The sequence below is a fragment of the Brachyhypopomus gauderio genome, chromosome 1 (assembly GCF_052324685.1).
Source record: "Brachyhypopomus gauderio isolate BG-103 chromosome 1, BGAUD_0.2, whole genome shotgun sequence".
Classification (NCBI taxonomy): Eukaryota; Metazoa; Chordata; class Actinopteri; order Gymnotiformes; family Hypopomidae; genus Brachyhypopomus; species Brachyhypopomus gauderio.
The window spans coordinates 48,296,272-48,317,414 of NC_135211.1; the positions used below are offsets into that span (position 1 = coordinate 48,296,272).

General features: G+C 47.7%; 1 protein-coding gene across 2 annotated transcripts; it reads right to left on the reverse strand.

The window, feature by feature from the left end:
- Positions 1–6,454: 6,454 nt before the first annotated feature.
- On the reverse strand, positions 6,455–20,418 carry melk (maternal embryonic leucine zipper kinase). Of its 2 annotated transcripts, none has more exons than XM_077022994.1 (18): positions 20,234–20,418; positions 19,858–19,929; positions 19,673–19,758; positions 19,366–19,482; positions 19,025–19,168; positions 18,855–18,923; positions 18,650–18,742; positions 18,394–18,492; positions 18,171–18,239; positions 17,924–18,022; positions 16,738–16,824; positions 16,162–16,290; positions 13,279–13,443; positions 12,880–13,153; positions 10,398–10,482; positions 9,863–10,022; positions 9,462–9,565; positions 6,455–7,073 (listed from the first exon to the last, which is right to left on the reverse strand). In XM_077022994.1, exons 2-18 carry the CDS (start codon positions 19,919–19,921, stop codon positions 6,896–6,898), a joined length of 2,022 nt encoding a protein of 673 aa, XP_076879109.1. In that variant the 5' UTR covers positions 19,922–19,929; positions 20,234–20,418; the 3' UTR covers positions 6,455–6,895. The 2 variants fall into 2 exon arrangements, with proteins under 2 accessions (XP_076879109.1, XP_076879103.1); XM_077022988.1 differs by having other exon boundaries at positions 19,858–19,936; positions 20,234–20,417.
- Positions 20,419–21,143: the final 725 nt, after the last annotated feature.

Below are 21,143 nucleotides of genomic sequence, written 5' to 3' on the forward strand. Positions count from 1 at the left end.
ATAATTGATCTAATGAAAGATTAAGTGATCACCTAATTGATGTATGTTCAAGCTGGGTGAGCTTCCAGTGGAGGGATTGTTTCTTTGCGCTAACGCTGTCAATGAGCAGGTGCTGTGTACAGTTAGAAATGATAGGAGTCATTTTTATATGGTGTTGGTACAAAAATAATCCACCAGTCATTTATTATTAAATATCAATAACAAAATCATATAATCTTCCCTTTTGCATTTGGGAAAAACAGTTGCCTAGGTAACCAGTTTACAGGAAGCAGTCAAAAATGCAATAGAAATTAAGAGAGTACAGTAACTGACATAGGAACAAACTGCTAATTAAATTTCAAGTTATGAGCCAGGCCCAGACTTTTCTCAAAGACTAAAATGAATCATCAAAGTTCGACAAATTGCTCCTTTCCCTTATTAAACTCACTCTTCAAGGCTGATTAGATAAATAATTAAGACGTTTTCATTTTTCGTGTCTGTTTTATTTGCACACGGTGAGTGCAGGAAGAGCAAGAGGAGTCATTAGAAGGACAGGAAGCCATGCAAATTAACGTCACTCACAGCACTGTGTGTGTGTGTGTGTGTGCTGGGCAAAAGTAGGAAGGTAATTGTAGAGGTCTTATTAAGACAGGCAAAAGCAGGGCCAAAAGCAGGTGAACACACACACACACACACACACACACACACACACACACACACACACACACACAGAGAAATATATACCCTCCTCAGCAACCGAACTGATTACTGAAAGAAGTCTTGCTCACTTTGAGACACACACACACACACACACACACACAAACACACACACAGCAGAGGCGAAAAGGTGAGCTGCAGTATTCAGCAGTAGAGAACTCACAGTAATTAACTCAGAGAAGCTTAGATAAAAAAAATTAAAATAAAAAACTTTCTCATGGCTGCCTCTGGGGAACTCTAGTGTGGGTGGTCTGATTCAAGCCATCCACTTTCCCGCCCAAATGTGTGTGGGTAGACGCCTCAGAAGGGCCTACAGAATGACGCCGTCGTCTAATTGGTTCCCCGTATCACAGGCCGCAGCGATCGCTGGGCAGATTTTACTCTTGTACCCAGTTGGCTGTGACAGCTCCCGTCTCACATGTGTGCAGCCTTCAAAAAAACCCTTTCGCAAATGCCATTAGCTAACCATTAAATTTAAACGAACATTATTACATTAGCTAACCATCAAATTCTAACATTGTTACATTAACTAACATGAAATTCTAGTACACAGTCTTGGCAAGTGGTCCGACCAATATAAACCTGAGTCTTTTTTGTATTAGCATGTAATTCGATCAACCTTAAAAGTGATGCAGTGCCTTTGGGGTCGTGTGCTGGATGTGTTTATGAGCACAATGGAAGAAGACGTCCACTATAGGGTGCCGTTTACCTACATTTATATACATGAAGCCCTGATTGAACGATTTTCAGTCATGCCCAGAATGTCTATGATTGGCTATAGAACAATGACTGACATGCCTCAGCACAAATAGACTCCTTCCACAGTGGTGTTTCTTTGTTACTGATCATGACCCTGAGAAAAAAAACTAAGTGACAGGAAAACAGACAGAAGCACAAGCCCAATATCCTTTTCACAAATGTCTGCATGGTTACATGGTCCGTGTTAAATCGTTGAGTATTACATGGCAGAATGTTACATGGTCCATGTGACATGGTCCATGATAGATTATGGAGTGTTTTCCTGTTCATTTTGGCCTAATCAAGCCAAGGCTGTACTTCAGTCTCTATCAGCATAACAGCATCCTGCAAGACATATAACTATGATCTTTGCGTGCTAAAGAAATGTGCTGAAATCTGAGCTAGAACAAACCCAAGATGGAATAAACCTGCAGTGTTGAGGAGCTGGAATTGGAGCTGATGGGACACTGGAGGACATTGTCCACATTTTGTGTGTTTTTATCGAGCAATACGCTCATCAGTGTCTCACACGCACGCTTCCAAGAGCCTTCTACTGTTTTATTACACACATACGATATAGTATCTCTCAGTGTCGGCGGCCTGCCACATGTCTGGCGTGCGTCTGGCCGAACAGCAGGGATAACTCACACGTGCTGAGTCAGTGACCTCACTAACGGGCGAATGTTCTAAATGTCTTAAACATTTCACTCTTCCTTCTCTCTGTTATCTTTCTTCCTCTGATCATAACTAACATTCACGAGAGAAGAAGGAAGAAGCAGGAAAGGTGGTGGGGGGCTTGAGACAGGCAAAAGACCCTCTCATACAGCTGTCTGACCCACTCCAATTTTACTCTCCCTCTCTTTCCCTCCCTTACTCACTCCCTCTCTCTCTCTCTCCCAGTGGAGTTGTCCTTCTGGTCTAGTCCATGATGAATGGACCTGTCGAAAGAAACTCATCCTAGACCCAATTAGAGAGATGGGGGGAGGGATGGAGAGAGAGAGAGAGAGAGAGAGAGAGGGAGAGAGAGACAGAGAAAGAGAGAGGCAGAGGGAGATTCTGCTTTCACACGTCTACAAGGCAATGTCTTAACACCTCGTACAATAATCCAGTCCAGAGTAACCTCTCTCTCTCTCTCTCTTTCACACTTTCTCATGAACTATTGGGCTAGTGAAATGCTGATGTATTCTGGATAACTCTCTTAATGCACTGTATTCAGCTTAATATTGACTACAGATGTTAACTTGAATTGCTTCTCATCTTTCACTGAAACTCCTATCTGTCTCCTATTCTGCAGAAAACACCCCCTCCACACACACACACACACACACACACACACACACACACACACACACACACAGAAATTGGACCCATCTCTGAGATAGGCACTGGGAGCATTCTGTTCGGCAGTGAATTGAACCTGTTTTCCCAGATGCCTCTCAATTTCCGCTGAGCTTTTGTCATATTGGTGTGTTTGTTCCCTGTTTACAAGTGGGATTTCTGTGTGTGTGTGTGTGTGTGTGTGTGTGTATGTGTGTGTGTGTGTGTTTATCAGTGGCCTGTCACTCTGAGCAACACAGACACACAAACAAACACGTGCACACTCAAACATGAGCACACACACACACACACACACACACACACATCCACACACACAAGCAAACACACAGACACACTGGAGCACCCATATACACACGTGAGCGCACGCGCACACACACACACACACACACACACAAAGAGCTCAGAGTGAGAGGAAGCTTAGGTCCTTAACCTTGTCGGTTTAAGCTGTAATGTTCCTGACAAGTCTAAGAGAAAAATGAGAGGAGAGAGAGAGAGAGAGAGAGAGAGAGAGAGAGAGAGAGAGAGAGAGAGAGAGAGAGAAGGAGGGAGGGAGAGGAGAGAGTAGCAAATTCTCTTTCGTTCTACATCCACAGAGAGTTCATCCTCTTCACCTCACTCAGATACAGAGAATGTCTGAGAGGGAGGGAGAGAGAGAGAAAGAGAAAGAGAGAGAGAGAGAGAGAGAGAGAGAGAGAGAGAGAGAGAGAGAGAAGAAGTACATCAGAAGAACTTTGCAGCCTATTTTATAGAACAAAGCAGTAAAAAAACATTCAGGATGAAAAACATGAAAGACTGAAAGAGGAACGCGAGGAAGAAAGGATGGACGAAGAGGGGATGGAGGGAGGAGGAAAGATAGAGTGAGATGAGGAAGCAATGGAGAAAGGCACTGGGCATGGAAAAGGGTGAGATGAAGGGACAGGAGGAAGAGAGGGAAAGAGCAATGAAGGAAGGAAGAGGAAGGAACAGAATTAGAGAGAGACCAAGGGGGAGAAATAGACAGAGAGAAAGACAGAGAGGGGAGAAATTTCTCTTGCATGCTGTATCTACCAAGACTGGCAGGTGGGGTGGGATATATCGGGAAGAAAGGACAAGAGAGTGTGAGAACAGAGGGAGACATAACGGAGACAAGAGAGACACGGGGAGACACAGAAAGTGGAAGAAGGAGAGAGTGGTCCAGGAAGTGTGTGAGACAGAGAGAAGTGGAGAGGGTGACAGCACAATTAGGAATTTTAATTCTCTGCATGAGTGAGTCAGTCCAGTCTTCATGATAATGAGCAGTCTCAATGCAATAAATCTTTATGATACACTGACACACACACACACACACATTAAGACAGACTGAAACACACACACATACGCACTCTACTCAACCACATCTACATTGATGATAAAGGGAGGAGTCTCCCAGATCTGATTCCTGATTCTTCTGATATATTAAACATAAAACATGGCCTGCTGAGATGTTTTTGGTAGAACGTATCAGTGAGCGCTACAGTGCTGGTTGGAGAGGCACCTCAGGTGCTGGATAGTGAGGATATTGATTCCCAGTTTCGACTGACCATTATCCCATTCTCTACGCATCCCAGAGTTCCTCCTGCCCCTGTGCACCAGCTAATGAGCCCTTCCTGAATTAAATATGGGCGTGTCTACGAGTGAAATCTGAAATAACTTCCTGAATTAAAAAAGGGGTGTGTCTGAAAACACACTGAGGGATGATCCCTGCTGAAACACTGACCTGTAATGTCCTGTCCAAAATTACTCATGCTTGCAGGACCATGTGAAGCCTGTGATTTGTCAACACAGCCACGAAACTCTCATCTGAAAATGTCAGAGATGTTAACAGTACCCAGTTTTTTTGTTTCTTATTAGCACCTTCAAACTCAAGGGTGAAGCTCTGGTTAGTTCCCTGCACAAACGGGCACTTGCGTTAAGACAAAAGTCCTGAGGCAGTTCACTACCATTAAAAGACAAGCCAATAGGTGAGTTGAAACTCTGGGGAGAAGGCTTAGAATGAACTATTGAACTTAACATGGGTTTTATTTTTGCCGCCGGTATTTGCAGTAGCTGGTTCTGGTTTTCTTCTGTCGGGTTCTGTCGGCAAAATGGATGTCCAAATGAAGCTCTTCATTTGTTCTTCAACCACTGGAACCAAACGAACGCATAACACGATGGTGCGCTGGCGAAATGAAGAGGCGAGTAATTTATCCTGTCACCATCGGCCTCCCTCATCTACTGCAGGCCTACAGCCCCATTAGCTGTGTGTGTGTGTGTGTGTAGCTTCACACGACTGGTGTGTAGCTGTGTGTATGTACTTACAGGACTAAGGCTCGATCTCTTAATGAACACCCCGCTCTGGATGTAAGTCGTGTCAGCGAAAAGAAAGTCCGGTAAAACGGAGCGGGTAATTGGCGTGTGAGATTTCCATCTACACCGCCGCGAGCGCCAGCGCGACCACAGCAAACAATTGGCGCCTTTTTTTTCTCTCGCGCGACGGAGCACGCGGACACTGGGCCTGTGGAGTTTAGCGACGCGCTAACGTCCGTTTGTTGCTTTAGTGGATATTCATGTCCTACAGTATTCGTTTTTTTTAATTTAATGAATTCACCCAAACAGACTCCAATAAAGAATAAAAAGTATAATCACCTATACTGGTTAAAGAAATATACAAAAAACATTGATTAAATGGACACACTTATGCCTGTTAATCCTGAGGTAAAAGCTAACGTGGTGTACTCTTGTGATTTCTGACACAACGCGACTCCAGAGGCAAAGTAATTGAGTTAACAAAATACTTATACGTGAGGGTATTTTAGGGGAAACAACAATACGTGCTTTCAAAACCAGATGAGGATAAAAGAGGCAAAGATGGTTTAAGTGGAGGAAAGGGTGGGGGAAAACTAGAGAGGGATGGAGAGAGACAGAAAGAGGAGGTAAGAGGAAAGATGAGAGGTTTGACAGGTAGCGTCTGTTCCCACAGCTGGACCGCGCACCTTCACTCTAAAACACTCAGCAGGGGCCATTACCAGTAGGGGGGTGAGTTCACCCCCTATATTACCACTTCAGTCCCCCCATTAACCACCCCCCCTCCCCAACTCACTTACACACACACACACACATCTGTCACTCTAATGGCCGTCGTTATGCTGATATGCACAGTAGGAGTGTCATGAAGGCGGACTGCGCTTCAATCACCGCACGGCGGCCCGATATAGGATCACGATCTCCCGCACAGACCTAACCAACCCAGACTCAGCTCGGCGGGAGCTACGCAGCACGCCGCCAGCCGCTGTACGTTCACAACGATTTCTCTAGCTGAGCAATTAGGGGTGGGGGACTCCGGTATTCCGGTAGACGACGCTCGAGACGCCGGGATTTGCTTAGTCCTCGTTTGTGCGAGCCAAGTAGTATCGACCTCAGACCTAAACAAGTCAACAGTGCATCTCACTACAGAACATCGCACTACAAGCTGTGGTCAGTGGTTTCACACGCAGGTGGATTATGTCACGCATTTTCTTGATTGGTGTGCAAATCATATTTTGGTTGGAATAAAAATTCATAATTTAGCCTTGCTGTTTTTAAGGATGCATGTTCTAACCTTTTATTAGTCTGTACAGTTGTATTGCACAACTCATGGACCACAGTAGACGTTAATCATTAAATTAAATGAAACCCAATGTTCACAAACTGCTTTATTCTGCTACACTTTAGTGTTAATATTTACATAAAAACAGACTGTATACAAACATACATACATACATACATATACATGAGGCAAACGAACAATGACTTAAAATGAAATAAAATGAACATTAATATTAATATACATGATACCCAAATGGATGCACGCACACGCACACACACACACACAATAAGGATAAAGTATAGTATTAAACTAAAGAACAGGACCACGTGATGGTGGAGCGATGCATTCCACAGTCACATTAACTGCAAGACTTTCCTGTCAATAATCCCAGAATATTTTTCCCAAAAATTCTTGCCTTTAAAACCAAACATCCGTGAAAAAAACACAAGACGGAGTTCATAGGAGCCATCTAGTACAAAATTGGTGAGCCGAACAACAGAAAGTGAGGCAGGACCATGGAGGCGGGGCCAGGAAGTGAGGTCAGACGCTGGTGGTGGACAGGATGTCTTCCACCAGGTGCTTGTAGACCCAGGCGTCTCCTTTGAGCCTCTGGCGACGGATGCCCACCACCTCGGGCTTCTGGAGGAGACACACCTCCAACTCAAACTGCATCGTTACCTTGCCGTAGTCCGACTCGGTCCGGCACTTCAGGGTGTAGCTGAGAGATGGATAGAGAGAGAGAGAGAGAGAGAGAGAGAGAGAGAGAGAGAGAGAGAGAGAGAGAGAGAGAGAGAGAGAGACAGAGAGAGAGAGAGAGAGAGAGAGAGGAGTGTGAGGGAGTTGGAGGAGGGAGGAAGAGGGAGAGAGGAGGGAGACAGAGAGAGGGAGGGAGGGAGAGAGAGAAAAGCAACAGAATGCATGTCTTAATTTTCACGACAGATCATCAATGTGTTACAGATGTGAAATCTCTTCATTGAAATTAACAGGGCAGTTAGGACCATACCAGTCTGCCCGTGGCAAAATATATTTACATTTAGGGGTGCACGATATGGACTAGAATTGCGATGTGCGATAACATTGTTGGATATCCCGATATCGATGTGAACCACGATAAATTAAGATTAAAATACAGAAATGTAGAGTCTCTCTGAACAGCAGCACGTTAATTTGTTTTGTTTTTTACTGTGTAATGAATCCAGAATAATTCCAAATATTTTGCAGGTTTATTCAACAATAGATTCAATCTAGGTTTATACTTTCACGAGTGAGCGACTCCGCACACCTCGTTAACCTCCGCGAACGGCGGAAGCGTTTAATCTTGCCGTGTCACATTCTTTGCAGTGTTGTCCGAAACGATATGTAGGCCTAGTAGTATAAAAAAACACCCCTCAAATACAGGGGAATGAACTTTTACCTGACCAATTTTAATGTTGCTTTGTGTTTCAGGTTTGAAAAGTGCTGGAATTTAGGCTAAAGTATTTGAAAAGGCTTGAAATTGTAACTACTTCGTTTCACAACAAATATCTGTCTGACTGAACAATTCTCTTGTATTACGTTAACATATACGAACCTCTTGTAATTCCAGGACGAAACATGAGAGAACGTGAAGACGTTAAGATTGGGCGTTTTGAAAATAAATATCCATTAAATAATGTGATAAAAAAGCGAATTATTTCGAATCATTTAGAGTATATGTATACATATTTAATTCAATAACGTGCTGGGAATTATTGAAATGGACCTTTAAAGTGACGTACAAGTGCTTGAAATCCACCTTGTATAGGTGTATGAACCCTGCAAACATGACTGTTCTCATTGCGCCGAGACGCGGCGCGCGAGAACTTTAAATAAATAATAACATTAAATAATGTGATAAAAAAGCGAATTATTTCGAATCATTTAGAGTATATGTATAAATATTTTATTCAATAACGTGCTGGGAATTATTGAAATGGACCTTGAAAGTGACATACAAGTGCTTGAATTCCACCTTGTATAGGTGTATGAACCCTGCAAACATGACTGTTCTCATTGCGCCGAGACGCGGCGCGCGCGAACTTTAAATAAATAATAACATTAAATAATGTGATAAAAAAGCGAATTATTTCGAATCATTTAGAGTATATGTATAAATATTTAATTCAATAACGTGCTGGGAATTATTGAAATGGACCTTGAAAGTGACATACAAGTGCTTGAATTCCACCTTGTATAGGTGTATGAACCCTGCAAACATGACTGTTCTCATTGCGCCGAGACGCGGCGCGCGCGAACTTACAAAATTCGAGAGGTGCACGACCTCGTGAATCGACAGCGCGCGAGGCAATTGCACACGGGCGAAGCCACCGCGATTACGTTATTTTCGCCTCCCGGACCCTCGCGCCGCATCAAGTGTAAACCAGGCTTAAACCAAATCGCGTGTCTGATGAGCGTGTTCACCCCACTCCAGGGTTGCCAGGTCCTACAAAAGTTTTTCGCACAAAATCTGCGAGTGTAAGTTGTCGACGGGGTGGGGGTTGCGAGTGTGAAATGGAGACAAATTAAGTATTATATCGCGATCGATTCTTAGTGTTGACTTGTAACTTCCGCAGTAGCCCAACTCAAAAGTAGCCCAAAAAACCGCACCCTGCGGCCCCAGAATTTTTACCCGCGGCTGGATTTTCAAACAAGCCCAATTTGGCGTGAAAACCGCGAACCTGGCAACTCTGCCTCACTCTGCCTCTTGCCTACTTACGTCACGTGATCATAGTCTGCAGCGCGAATAGCTCCCTCTATTGCTGGACGAGGATAACGCAATTTGAGTTTGCTGTTATTCAAGGAGTTATCGTGGCTCTTTCGATGTGTTTATCGTGAAACTTCACATCGCGAAAACGATAAAAATACGATTAATCGTGCAGCCCTATTTACATTCAAGGAAGAGTTAAATAGCTCTCAATAGAGACTTCAAATAAAGACATACTGCCTACATCGAACCTTTGAGAAAACAGCCTTATCACCTGGACTCTGGTGTTTTCCGGTTTTTGGTCTACAGCTCACAGGCAGGTTAATCCAATGCTATCTAAGGAAGGGTCTTGGCCGTGGGCCGTGGTCTCAGACCGGAGCTCACCCTTTCTGCACAAAGTCCACATTCTTCTCTGGAAGGATCCGGAGAATCTGGTTCAGCACCTGCTCGGCGTTCGTCTGGCTGGTCATAGTCACGTTGTATTGTGCCTGAAAGAAAAGAAAAAAATAAATAAAAAACCCACACGCGGCCAGGTTGACATGGAGGACAAACGACAGGGTGCTTCTGTATTTTGTGTAGTACGTGGCACGCTCAGCGTGGCCTTGTCTGACGTGCGATTACAAAAGGCCCTTAAACCAATTTGACGCCTGTACAGATTGCTCTGTCAATTAATGTTTTACTCCTAGCTGTCAAAACGCAGACCATACTCAGTCCAATAGGAATGTCCCATAGCTCTTCTCCTATTGGACAGGGAAGACATGGGGACTAGAGGCAGGAGGGCGGACCTTTATCCGGCGGGGTGTGTCTCGTGGGCCCCGCCTCTTGCTGGGCGTCAGCATGGTGATGACTTTGTCCAGGCCTCTTTCCAGACTGCCAAACACCTTCCCAGCCTTGCGTTTCTGCGCACTGTCTCCCGGGCAGGCTGCCATGTCCAGCGATCGGGACCTGAGGGATTGTGGGAAACGCGGCTTCAAAGGGCACACGTGGCAATCGGTGTGCTTGTGTCTCTCCCGTGATCGTCCTTGTTCTCACCATTTTGAAAATAAAAGCAGTCTAAATAAAAGCTTCCTGGTCTTTACTGAACCACTAAACATCTTCCTCCTGTCATTTTCACCCCTCCCAAGGGTCTCGTATTCCTGCCATCCCTACACCTCCACGTCCCCATAACGACTGTATCCACCAGTTCATCCCTCTCTCCCTCCCTCCCTCTCTGCCCATCTCTCCCATCCTCTCTCTCCCCCCACATCTTTCTCTCTCACTCCCTCCCTTTCTCCATCCCTCCCCATCTTTCCCCATATCTCTCTCTCTCTCACTCTCTACCTTCTCTCTGGGCTGAAGGCCAGGCCCTCCAGTCCTCCTTGATGTCCGCTCTGCTGCTGCTCCCCCGGCTTTCTGTGGGACACATCTTCACTCACACACACACACACACACACACACACACACACACACACACACAACGAACATGTGTCACTACATGCAACACGCAACAAGCAGCACTGGGAAAAGTGACACATACACCTGTCAGTATGCACCTCGGGACTTGTCGCTCTCTTGTGCTCACACACACACACACACACACACACACACACACACACACACACACACACACACACACACACACACACACACACACACACACACACGGTCCCTGGTGAGTTCCTGTCTCCGTGTGAGGGGAGGGAGTATGTGACAGTAACGAGGTGGACACAGTGAGTGTTGGGAAACAGAGCGGAGAGAGATCCCAGGACACACACACACACACACACCCGCACACTGCCCCCTCACACAAACACCTGCAGACTGACCCCTCACACACACACCTGCACACACACCCGCACACTGTCCCCTCACACACTGCCCCCACACACACACACCCGCACACTGCCCCCTCACACACATCTGTGTGTGCCACACATGCACATGGACACACATGCACATGGACACACATGCACATGGACACACACACACACTTCAATGATACCTTCTCTATATAGTTTACATCTATTGACTCTGGCTTCAAAAATGACCCAAAATGAGACATTTCAACATCTGCAGAAAATCACTCATGTTGCAAACACACTGGAGAAATGACCAAATACCAGCAACTAGCCAGTGGAGCGTAATTAAACAAGACAGCAGGAGTCTGTTTAAAAGAATCCAGTAAAGCATGTTCAAGTTCTAGCTACATTAGTCTTCAGCTCAGAGAGACAGAAATCAATAGAGAGAGAGAGAGAGAGAGAGAGAGAGAGAGAGAGAGAGAGAGAGAGGATGCGACATCTCAAGAGAGCCGATATCTCACGCCATATTAATAACCAGCCATTTCATATTAGCACTCGCGCTGATAAAACAAGCTAATTGCTTTTGTTGTGTGATTTTTAATTTTTCTGCTCCTAATTGGAAAACTCTAGAGCACCTCAAGATTACCAAGATAATTATGACAACCAGCACAATGAGGTAAATTTAGAAAATACGGCTCCGTGGCTAAAGGCCATTAAGGTGCAGTAAGGCCCTCTAGGTGTGTGTGTGTGTGTGTGTGTGAGAGAGAACAGTTCCCACTGAAGAGTCCCGAAGAGACGGCTCAGTATGTGAGCAAACGGTGAGACTGGCGTTAGGATGGTGTGTAGACACACACACACACACACACACACGAGAGCTGAACACGCAGGTGGAGGATAATGGAGGTGTTTGTGTAGAGTTGGGAGGAGGGGGGAGTTCTGTGTGTAGAGTTGGGAGGAGGGGGGAGTTCTGTGTGTAGAGTTGGGAGGAGGGGGGAGTTCTGTGTGTAGAGTTGGGAGGAGGGGGGGAGTTCTGTGTGTAGAGTTGGGAGGAGGGGGGGAGTTCTGTGTGTAGAGTTGGGAGGAGGGGGGGAGTTCTGTGTGTAGAGTTGGGAGGAGGGGGGGAGTTCTGTGTGTAGAGTTGGGAGGAGGGGGGGAGTTCTGTGTGTAGAGTTGGGAGGAGGGGGGAGTTCTGTGTGTAGAGTTGGGAGGAGGGGGGAGTTCTGTGTGTAGAGTTGGGAGGAGGGGGGAGTTCTGTGTGTAGAGTTGGGAGGAGGGGGGGAGTTCTGTGTGTAGAGTTGGGAGGAGGGGGGAGTTCTGTGTGTAGAGTTGGGAGGAGGGGGGGAGTTCTGTGTGTAGAGTTGGGAGGAGGGGGGAGTTCTGTGTGTAGAGTTGGGAGGAGGGGGGAGTTCTGTGTGTAGAGTTGGGAGGAGGGGGGAGTTCTGTGTGTAGAGTTGGGAGGAGGGGGGAGTTCTGTGTGTAGAGTTGGGAGGAGGGGGGGAGTTCTGTGTGTAGAGTTGGGAGGAGGGGGGGAGTTCTGTGTGTAGAGTTGGGAGGAGGGGGGAGTTCTGTGTGTAGAGTTGGGAGGAGGGGGGGAGTTCTGTGTGTAGAGTTGGGAGGAGGGGGGAGTTCTGTGTGTAGAGTTGGGAGGAGTTCTGTGTGTAGAGTTGGGAGGAGGGGGGGGAGTTCTGTGTGTAGAGTTGGGAGGAGGGGGGGAGTTCTGTGTGTAGAGTTGGGAGGAGGGGGGGAGTTCTGTGTGTAGAGTTGGGAGGAGGGGGGGAGTTCTGTGTGTAGAGTTGGGAGGAGGGGGGAGTTCTGTGTGTAGAGTTGGGAGGAGGGGGGAGTTCTGTGTGTAGAGTTGGGAGGAGGGGGGAGTTCTGTGTGTAGAGTTGGGAGGAGGGGGGAGTTCTGTGTGTAGAGTTGGGAGGAGGGAGGAGTTCTGTGTGTAGAGTTGGGAGGAGGGGGGAGTTCTGTGTGTAGAGTTGGGAGGAGGGAGGAGTTCTGTGAGGAGATGGGAGATCTCTCACCTTTGGGGGGCCCGGCCGGCGCATTCAGAACGTTGTTGTTAACAGGCGTGGTGGGAGCGGCCTTGTTCGGCCGGCCTTTCCTATTGGCCACCGGAGTTATGGGGGCGGGTAGGGCGAATACGTTGGTGTCTGGATCGGGCACGGCCAGGTTCTCCTTGTTCTCTCTGGCACGCTGGCGTTTCTCACCGTTCCGTGGGCGGGACTTGCCTTGGCCAATGACTGGAGAGTAGCCGATGTCCCCGTGCCTTTTGTCAGATGATTGACAGGTGGGTTTCTGAAAAGTAGTTTACATGTACACTGAGGGAAGAACACAGGAATCAGAGCTGCCCGATGCCTTACTGTGTGTGTGTGTGTGTGTGTGTGTGTGTGTGTGTGTGTGTGCGCCGAGAGGGTGCTAACCTTGTGTGGAGTGCGTGTGGCCTGTGTGTTTTTTGGCATTACATTACTGCCATCATCATAGCAATCCAGGGGGAAAACCAACGAGCCCCCTCGACCCCGACACACAGCCTCTTCATCATCATCATCATAGTCATCATCCTCACCAAAGTGCAAGCTCTTCTTCAGCTGTGAACAACACACGCACGTGCTCGTAAAGTAGAGATATCAACGTCACAGGAAGAAGGTTGAGTCAAACAGTGCTGCAATCAAACACAGCAGACGTGTTACCTGGGTAACATCATGTTCTGGGTTCATTATGACTGGGAGGGCATTACAGTTCGATGTGAAGGGTGAGTGTAAAATATAACACTAGGTGCCGGGCTGTGTGTTGTATTTCAGGTGTGCCGGGCTGTGTGTCGCGTCACCTGTATTTCAGGTGTGCCGGGCTGTGTATTTCAGGTGTGCCGGGCTGTGTGTAGTGTCACTTGTATTTCAGGTGTGCCGGGCTGCGTGTCGCGTCACCTGTATTTCAGGTGTGCCGGGCTGTGTAGTGTCACCTGTATTTCAGATGTGCCGGGCTGTGTAGTGTCACCTGTATTTCAGGTGTGCCGGGCTGTGTAGTGTCACCTGTATTTCAGGTGTGCCGGGCTGTGTAGTGTCACCTGTATTTCAGGTGTGCCAGGCTGTGTAATGTCACCTGTATTTCAGGTGTGCAGGGCTGTGTAGTGTCACCTGTATTTCAGGTGTGCCAGGCTGTGTAATGTCACCTGTATTTCAGGTGTGCCGGGCTGTGTAGTGTCACCTGTATTTCAGGTGTGCCGGGCTGTGTAGTGTCACCTGTATTTCAGGTGTGCCGGGCTGTGTAGTGTCACCTGTATTTCAGGTGTGCCGGGCTGTGTAGTGTCACCTGTATTTCAGGTGTGCCGGGCTGTGTAGTGTCACCTGTATTTCAGGTGTGCCGGGCTGTGTAATGTCACCTGTATTTCAGGTGTGCCGGGCTGTGTAGTGTCACCTGTATTTCAGGTGTGCCGGGCTGTGTAGTGTCACCTGTATTTCAGGTGTGCCGGGCTGTGTAGTGTCACCTGTATTTCAGGTGTGCCGGGCTGTGTAGTGTCACCTGTATTTCAGGTGTGCCGGGCTGTGTGGTGTCACCTGTATTTCAGGTGTGCCGGGCTGTGTAGTGTCACCTGTATTTCAGGTGTGCCGGGCTGTGTAGTGTCACCTGTATTTCAGGTGTGCCGGGCTGTGTAGTGTCACCTGTATTTCAGGTGTGCCAGGCTGTGTAATGTCACCTGTATTTCAGGTGTGCCGGGCTGTGTAGTGTCACCTGTATTTCAGGTGTGCCGGGCTGTGTGGTGTCACCTGTATTTCGGGTGTGCCGGGCTGTGTAGTGTCACCTGTATTTCAGGTGTGCCGGGCTGTGTAGTGTCACCTGTATTTCAGGTGTGCCAGGCTGTGTAATGTCACCTGTATTTCAGGTGTGCCGGGCTGTGTAGTGTCACCTGTATTTCAGGTGTGCAGGGCTGTGTAGTGTCACCTGTATTTCAGGTGTGCCAGGCTGTGTAATGTCACCTGTATTTCAGGTGTGCCAGGCTGTGTAGTGTCACCTGTATTTCAGGTGTGCCGGGCTGTGTAGTGTCACCTGTATTTCAGGTGTGCCGGGCTGTGTGGTGTCACCTGTATTTCGGGTGTGCCGGGCTGTGTAGTGTCACCTGTATTTCAGGTGTGCCGGGCTGTGTAGTGTCACCTGTATTTCAGGTGTGCCGGGCTGTGTGGTGTCACCTGTATTTCGGGTGTGCCGGGCTGTGTAGTGTCACCTGTATTTCAGGTGTGCCGGGCTGTGTAGTGTCACCTGTATTTCAGGTGTGCCGGGCTGTGTGGTGTCACCTGTATTTCAGGTGTGCCGGGCTGTGTAGTGTCACCTGTATTTCAGGTGTGCCGGGCTGTGTAGTGTCACCTGTATTTCAGGTGTGCCGGGCTGTGTAGTGTCACCTGTATTTCAGGTGTGCCAGGCTGTGTAATGTCACCTGTATTTCAGGTGTGCCAGGCTGTGTAGTGTCACCTGTATTTCAGGTGTGCCGGGCTGTGTAGTGTCACCTGTATTTCAGGTGTGCCGGGCTGTGTAGTGTCACCTGTATTTCAGGTGTGCCGGGCTGTGTGGTGTCACCTGTATTTCGGGTGTGCCGGGCTGTGTGGTGTCACCTGTATTTCAGGTGTGCCGGGCTGTGTAGTGTCACCTGTATTTCAGGTGTGCCGGGCTGTGTGGTGTCACCTGTATTTCGGGTGTGCCGGGCTGTGTAGTGTCACCTGTATTTCAGGTGTGCCGGGCTGTGTAGTGTCACCTGTATTTCAGGTGTGCCGGGCTGTGTGGTGTCACCTGTATTTCAGGTGTGCCGGGCTGTGTAGTGTCACCTGTATTTCAGGTGTGCCGGGCTGTGTAGTGTCACCTGTATTTCAGGTGTGCCGGGCTGTGTAGTGTCACCTGTATTTCAGGTGTGCCAGGCTGTGTAGTGTCACCTGTATTTCAGGTGTGCCGGGCTGTGTAGTGTCACCTGTATTTCAGGTGTGCCGGGCTGTGTGGTGTCACCTGTATTTCGGGTGTGCCGGGCTGTGTAGTGTCACCTGTATTTCAGGTGTGCCGGGCTGTGTAGTGTCACCTGTATTTCAGGTGTGCCGGGCTGTGTAGTGTCACCTGTATTTCAGGTGTGCCGGGCTGTGTAGTGTCACCTGTATTTCGGGTGTGCCGGGCTGTGTAGTGTCACCTGTATTTCAGGTGTGCCGGGCTGTGTAGTGTCACCTGTATTTCAGGTGTGCCGGGCTGTGTAGTGTCACCTGTATTTCAGGTGTGCCGGGCTGTGTAGTGTCACCTGTATTTCGGGTGTGCCGGGCTGCGTGTAGTGTCACCTGTATGTCCTGCAGGGGGGAGCAGGTCGGCTCCTGACCACAAGCTTCTGCTCTCAGACGCACTGGCCTCCCACGCTGCTTCTTGGCCAGCAGTAACAGATATGTAGCTGTAGTCTGGTCATACTTCCACTAACACACACACACACACACACACACACACACACACACACACACTTACTTGGTAAAAGACAATTATGAGTGCTTCAAATAATAAAGACCGACAATTAATATCTAATATTTTTTTAATTAAACGGCACATTTACTTCACAGTTCCTATTTCAGCTCTGCTCAACCTCTTTGAACACCTGGTTACTGAAGCAGGTGGATCACTTCCTGTTTTAAATGGAAGTGTCTGGGGTCAGCAGGCTGGGTTCAGATAATGGGCCTGAAGATAATAGACCTGGTCTGCAGCATGGGCAAGTCAGTAATACTCTACTGCCACCTAGTGGTCTGGAATGATGGTGGTTCAGGCTCATCTTGTCCCCCCCATTCCAGGGAAAAGGCAGCAGGTGTCCCAGAGGTTAGTGTGGGTAGACAGGTAGAGATCTGGGCTTGTGTGTGTGTGTGTGTTCACACCTCCGACACAAGCTGGACTGTGCTCCGCTTGGACCGCTTGAATGCCACGGCCATCTCAGTGATGCAGTCCTCATCTATGTGGCCCAGCTATAACACACACACACACACACACACACACACACACACACACACACACACACACACACGTGAGCCAAAGAGTCATCCTTACACTCCCAGTGCATTGATGTTTCTAATGGACCTCCAACTTCTTCAACTACAGTATCCCAGACACCCCGCCAGAGTGCGGCCCGACCGGCACGTGGCCCGACCGATGTACGGGCTGCCCTGAAATCCCTCTGCCATCCCAGACTACGTCGTGCTTGAACAACCCAGCGCACGATCAACCACGACGGGTCCAGGTCCATCGAGCAGGGGCTCCGGCTACGACCCGGCGCACGCCCTCCGCCACGCACCAACACGTCAACCACACGCAGGCCCGATAAATAACCCCACCCCCCCAGGAACCATGTGAGCTACAGAGCAATGTTGTTGCTGCGTGTGCACAAACGCAACGCTAACCCCAATCAAATAAGGGAACTTCAGGCGCCCCACGCTGGTGAAAATGATTAAAATGTAATTATGATAACAGGCTCAGCGCTTACCAACAGCCAAAACCAGGTTTCAAAAAGCTGGGCAGAACGAGTTATTTAAATCCATCCCACAGTTCTTCACTTCAGCCAGACTTATAGCTCCTCCCCAGTAATCCATTCTCACAAGCCCCTCCCTCCACACACAACCCACGTGTGATTGGCGGGTGAGGAGGCCCGCCTCCTTGTTGAGGTTTCCTAACCGGATTTACAAAATACTGGTTTTATTATCTGAACCTTTGCAAAGCATCTATTTTTGTGATGATTACCAGTATTTAAACACTTTAGATTGTGTTATGGAAAAAATAGAAGCGTACGGCAGCTTTAAGAAATAGAAGGCTTGATGATTAGTTTTTGACAAAGCAATAACTGCATTTTTACTGGTGCCATTTCATTCACGGCCCACAGGGTCGACTATGAAGCTGCTGACTCCAGATCTGCCCGGCTACTTACAAACAGCTGAATTTAAGCACACAACTGATCCAAATTCAGCATTTGAAGTCAATAAATATGGTAAATATGACAGAACACTTTTAAAAATGTTTGCTGCTGGCAGTAGGGATGAGAAAAGGTACAGCCGGTGTGTGTGTGTGTGTTACCGGGCGGGTGCTGTGCCACTCCACAGGACTGCTGTAGCCCCTCATCACCCATGGATGGTCCAGCAACTGCCTCACTGTCAAACGCCTCTTTGGCTCCACCTACAGGGCAAACAGAGGAAGTGCCATTGCAACCTGACTACCAAAGAGATACAGCTCAGAGTAGTCAAGATTTCAGTACAGCTTAATCATAATAGTTTTTGTGCTGGTACACACACTACACACACACACACCCCCAAACACCCCATACCTGCATCATTTGGTTAAGGAGAAGTATGCTAGCAGGGGACAGCCAGTGGGGGTTTTTATAATGGCCACTCTGCAAAAACACAAGGTAATGCACATTATGGCCTAGCAAACACAAGATAATATCCCTTCACATGTACACTGAATGTATGTCTTCAAATCTGCTTTGGATGAAGCTTGATACCAGTAACTTTTAATGAAGAACAAAGAACAGGACCCAAACGTACTGTGATTTTTCTGTAGAGGATCATACAGTTATCGTCATCAAACGGAAGGTATCCGCACAGCAGAGCGTAAAGTAGAACGCCCATGCTCCACACATCCGCCTGACACACACAAACACACACACTGTATCAATCTACATGCAATGAACCCTGACAAGTTTGTGTGGTGAATGGTTTCTGCACACACACACACACACACACACACACACACACACACACACACACACACACACACACACACACACACACACACACACACCTCAGAGCCGATGTAAGCCTTCCCCTGAATGAGCTCTGGGGCCGCGTAGGCGGGGCTCCCGCAACACGTCATCAGCTCGTACCCCAGACCTCCCTAAAGGGGAAGAAAAAAATAAACCACGCTCCATTACCCAGACGACACCCCGACAGGACCGGGTGAGCAGTTGGGTTGTGTCATTTAGGAGGAGATGCCAAACCTTACGTACCTTTGGCTTTGCACAGAGGCCAAAGTCGATCAGCTTGAGGTTGTGATCCTCATCAATCAGCAGGTTTTCCTGACAGTAAAGATAAGTACACACAAGATTCAGGCAGTCCAATGAAAGCAATATTCTGCACACTGGGGGGGCCATTCCAGAGCTCTGATTGGCTGATGTACCGGTTTGAGATCACGGTGGGCGTAGCCCTTGCTGTGGACGTAGGCCAGCGCTGAAATGATCTGACGGAAGAATACCCGCGTCTCCTCCTCGGACAGGCGGTCTTTAGCTACGATGTAGTCAAAGAGCTCGCCTCCAGGACAATACTGAGACAGACAGATAGACAGACAGACAGGTCAGTTAAACAGCCCGGGGCTCGGCGTGTATCCCAGCTCACTCTCCCAGCTACGTCACATTCCTGCACTGCCCCAGCTTCTACACAACCTCAGCACGTGTTAAACTGTGCAGGAAAAAAAATCGCTTTTAATCACGTGACGGCCGATTCAGCGGGACACGAGCTCACCTCGAGCACCATGTAGATCCGGCTGGCAGTTTCGATGATGTGGTAAAGTCGGCACACGTGCTGGTGGCTCAGGTTCTTCATAGCTTCCATCTCCGTCTTCACACGTGGAAGGTCGTCCTACCAAGAATCATAACAACGTTTCTCACTTTCCAATCTGTGGGGTCTATTAAAATGGGAAATTCCTCCGAAAACACACGCTGATGCTTTCAATGATTACCCTTATGTGATACAGATGGAGTTCTGCCCAAGCAGACTCTTGGAAAGTATTCCAGTGAAATTAGTGGTGGACAGTGGTAAGGAATCTCACCCCAAGGTCTTTCTTGTCCATTATTTTGATGGCCACTTTCTCTCCTGTAAGAATGTGTCTGCCTAGTTTGACTTTGGCAAAGCCACCTGCAGGGTAGAACCGGACAAGCCTGTGTATGTCTTTACTGGTACCATCTCTCACACACACAGAGGGGACACGGTGGGGTTGGTTGGGTCTGCGGTTACCTGATCCGATGGTTTCGTAAACCTCATAGTACTTGAGCAGCTCTGATCCGTTGTCCACAGGCATGCTGACAGCTGTAGCCTGTATGGCACAGGAATCAATGATGTTCACATCATCCAAACCACTTAAAGAATACATAAAGAAGCAGTGAACATTAACTACGAGTCCCCACCAAAGCCTCCCGTCTCTACCTTTCACCCAACGGACAGTTATCCAGAGAAATTCAACCGTCAAGTGAGTTTATGCAGCGACATGGACGAACCTCGCTGGTTTAATGGGGAAGTGTCAGGACAACTAGAGTTAGCATTAGCCCGCTAGCCCCGTACTATTGAACCATCACTAATCTAGCGCTCTAATAGCTGCTCGGCTTCTACTCACCGCTCCTTTCCGGGATTATCGACTGGTTTGTGTCTAATTTAAAACGTTTGGACTCAATATTTAGTGGGAGGAATAAGAAAAATAACTGTTGCACGGTTCTCTCGTGTGAATTAAACAGCCAAGCATCGCTCAACTCAACTCAAACGCTAAAGAAATTTGAATTTCCCACTTGTTACGTCACGTAACTTCCTGTTTCCGTTCAGGACAAAAGTCCTTAGAAGTTAACGCAGTGTAAAAAATATTGATTAAGGTCTTTCGAAATAAACGGGTGAAGTATTTTAAAATATTTGGAATTCGACTAAATGTCAAATTCAACACAATAAATAAAACAAACATATCTAACTACGCTCGCTAAATTTCTTTAGCGTTTGAGTTAAGTGAGCAATGTTTCTGCTCAATTTTGGACAATACAGCCATACCCTGCCTTCTCACAGAGGATTAACATAACGTTTTAAATATAGGTCTACTTCCATTGTTCATAATTTTTTTGAAAGTTGAAAGTTTTCAAGTGTGAATGTAAATTCTGCAGGTTTTCTGGAGATCCTTTCTATGGCAGGTTTTAAAATGTCTTCAACACAACAGCGCCAGTGGTTCTATACACTGTGCTGGTGCAGAAGACCAACACGGTGTAAAGACACTGCTTAATTATCTCCTAGGCAACTGTTGTAGTGTCACAGCAGCACAGAGGACCACCGAGACGTGGACACTGTGGACAGTAAATGTCCACACATCCCAAAGGAGCAGGTGGACATCTAGATGAACACCTGAGGAACCATAGATGTGCAGTGCCTCGTCTTCCCCCTGCACTGACACATAAGCTGGACAGGACAGATAACAGGTAAGTCCACAAACATTTGCCTCAATGCGATTCGAGTTTATTTATCATAGTGTATTTATGGAGAAGCCACCC

Bases quoted from the DNA above. Each gene is read 5' to 3' on its own strand.
- melk (XM_077022994.1), bottom strand. From the start codon at position 19,921: ATGCCTGTGGACAACGGATCAGAGCTGCTCAAGTACTATGAGGTTTAC. The intron at 18,023-18,170 runs GTATGGGGTGTT...TTTGCCCTGTAG, and splicing joins TCCTTAACCAAATGATGCAG to GTGGAGCCAAAGAGGCGTTT. The intron at 10,483-12,879 runs GTGAGAGATCTC...GTGTGAGTGAAG, and splicing joins GCCGGCCGGGCCCCCCAAAG to ATGTGTCCCACAGAAAGCCG.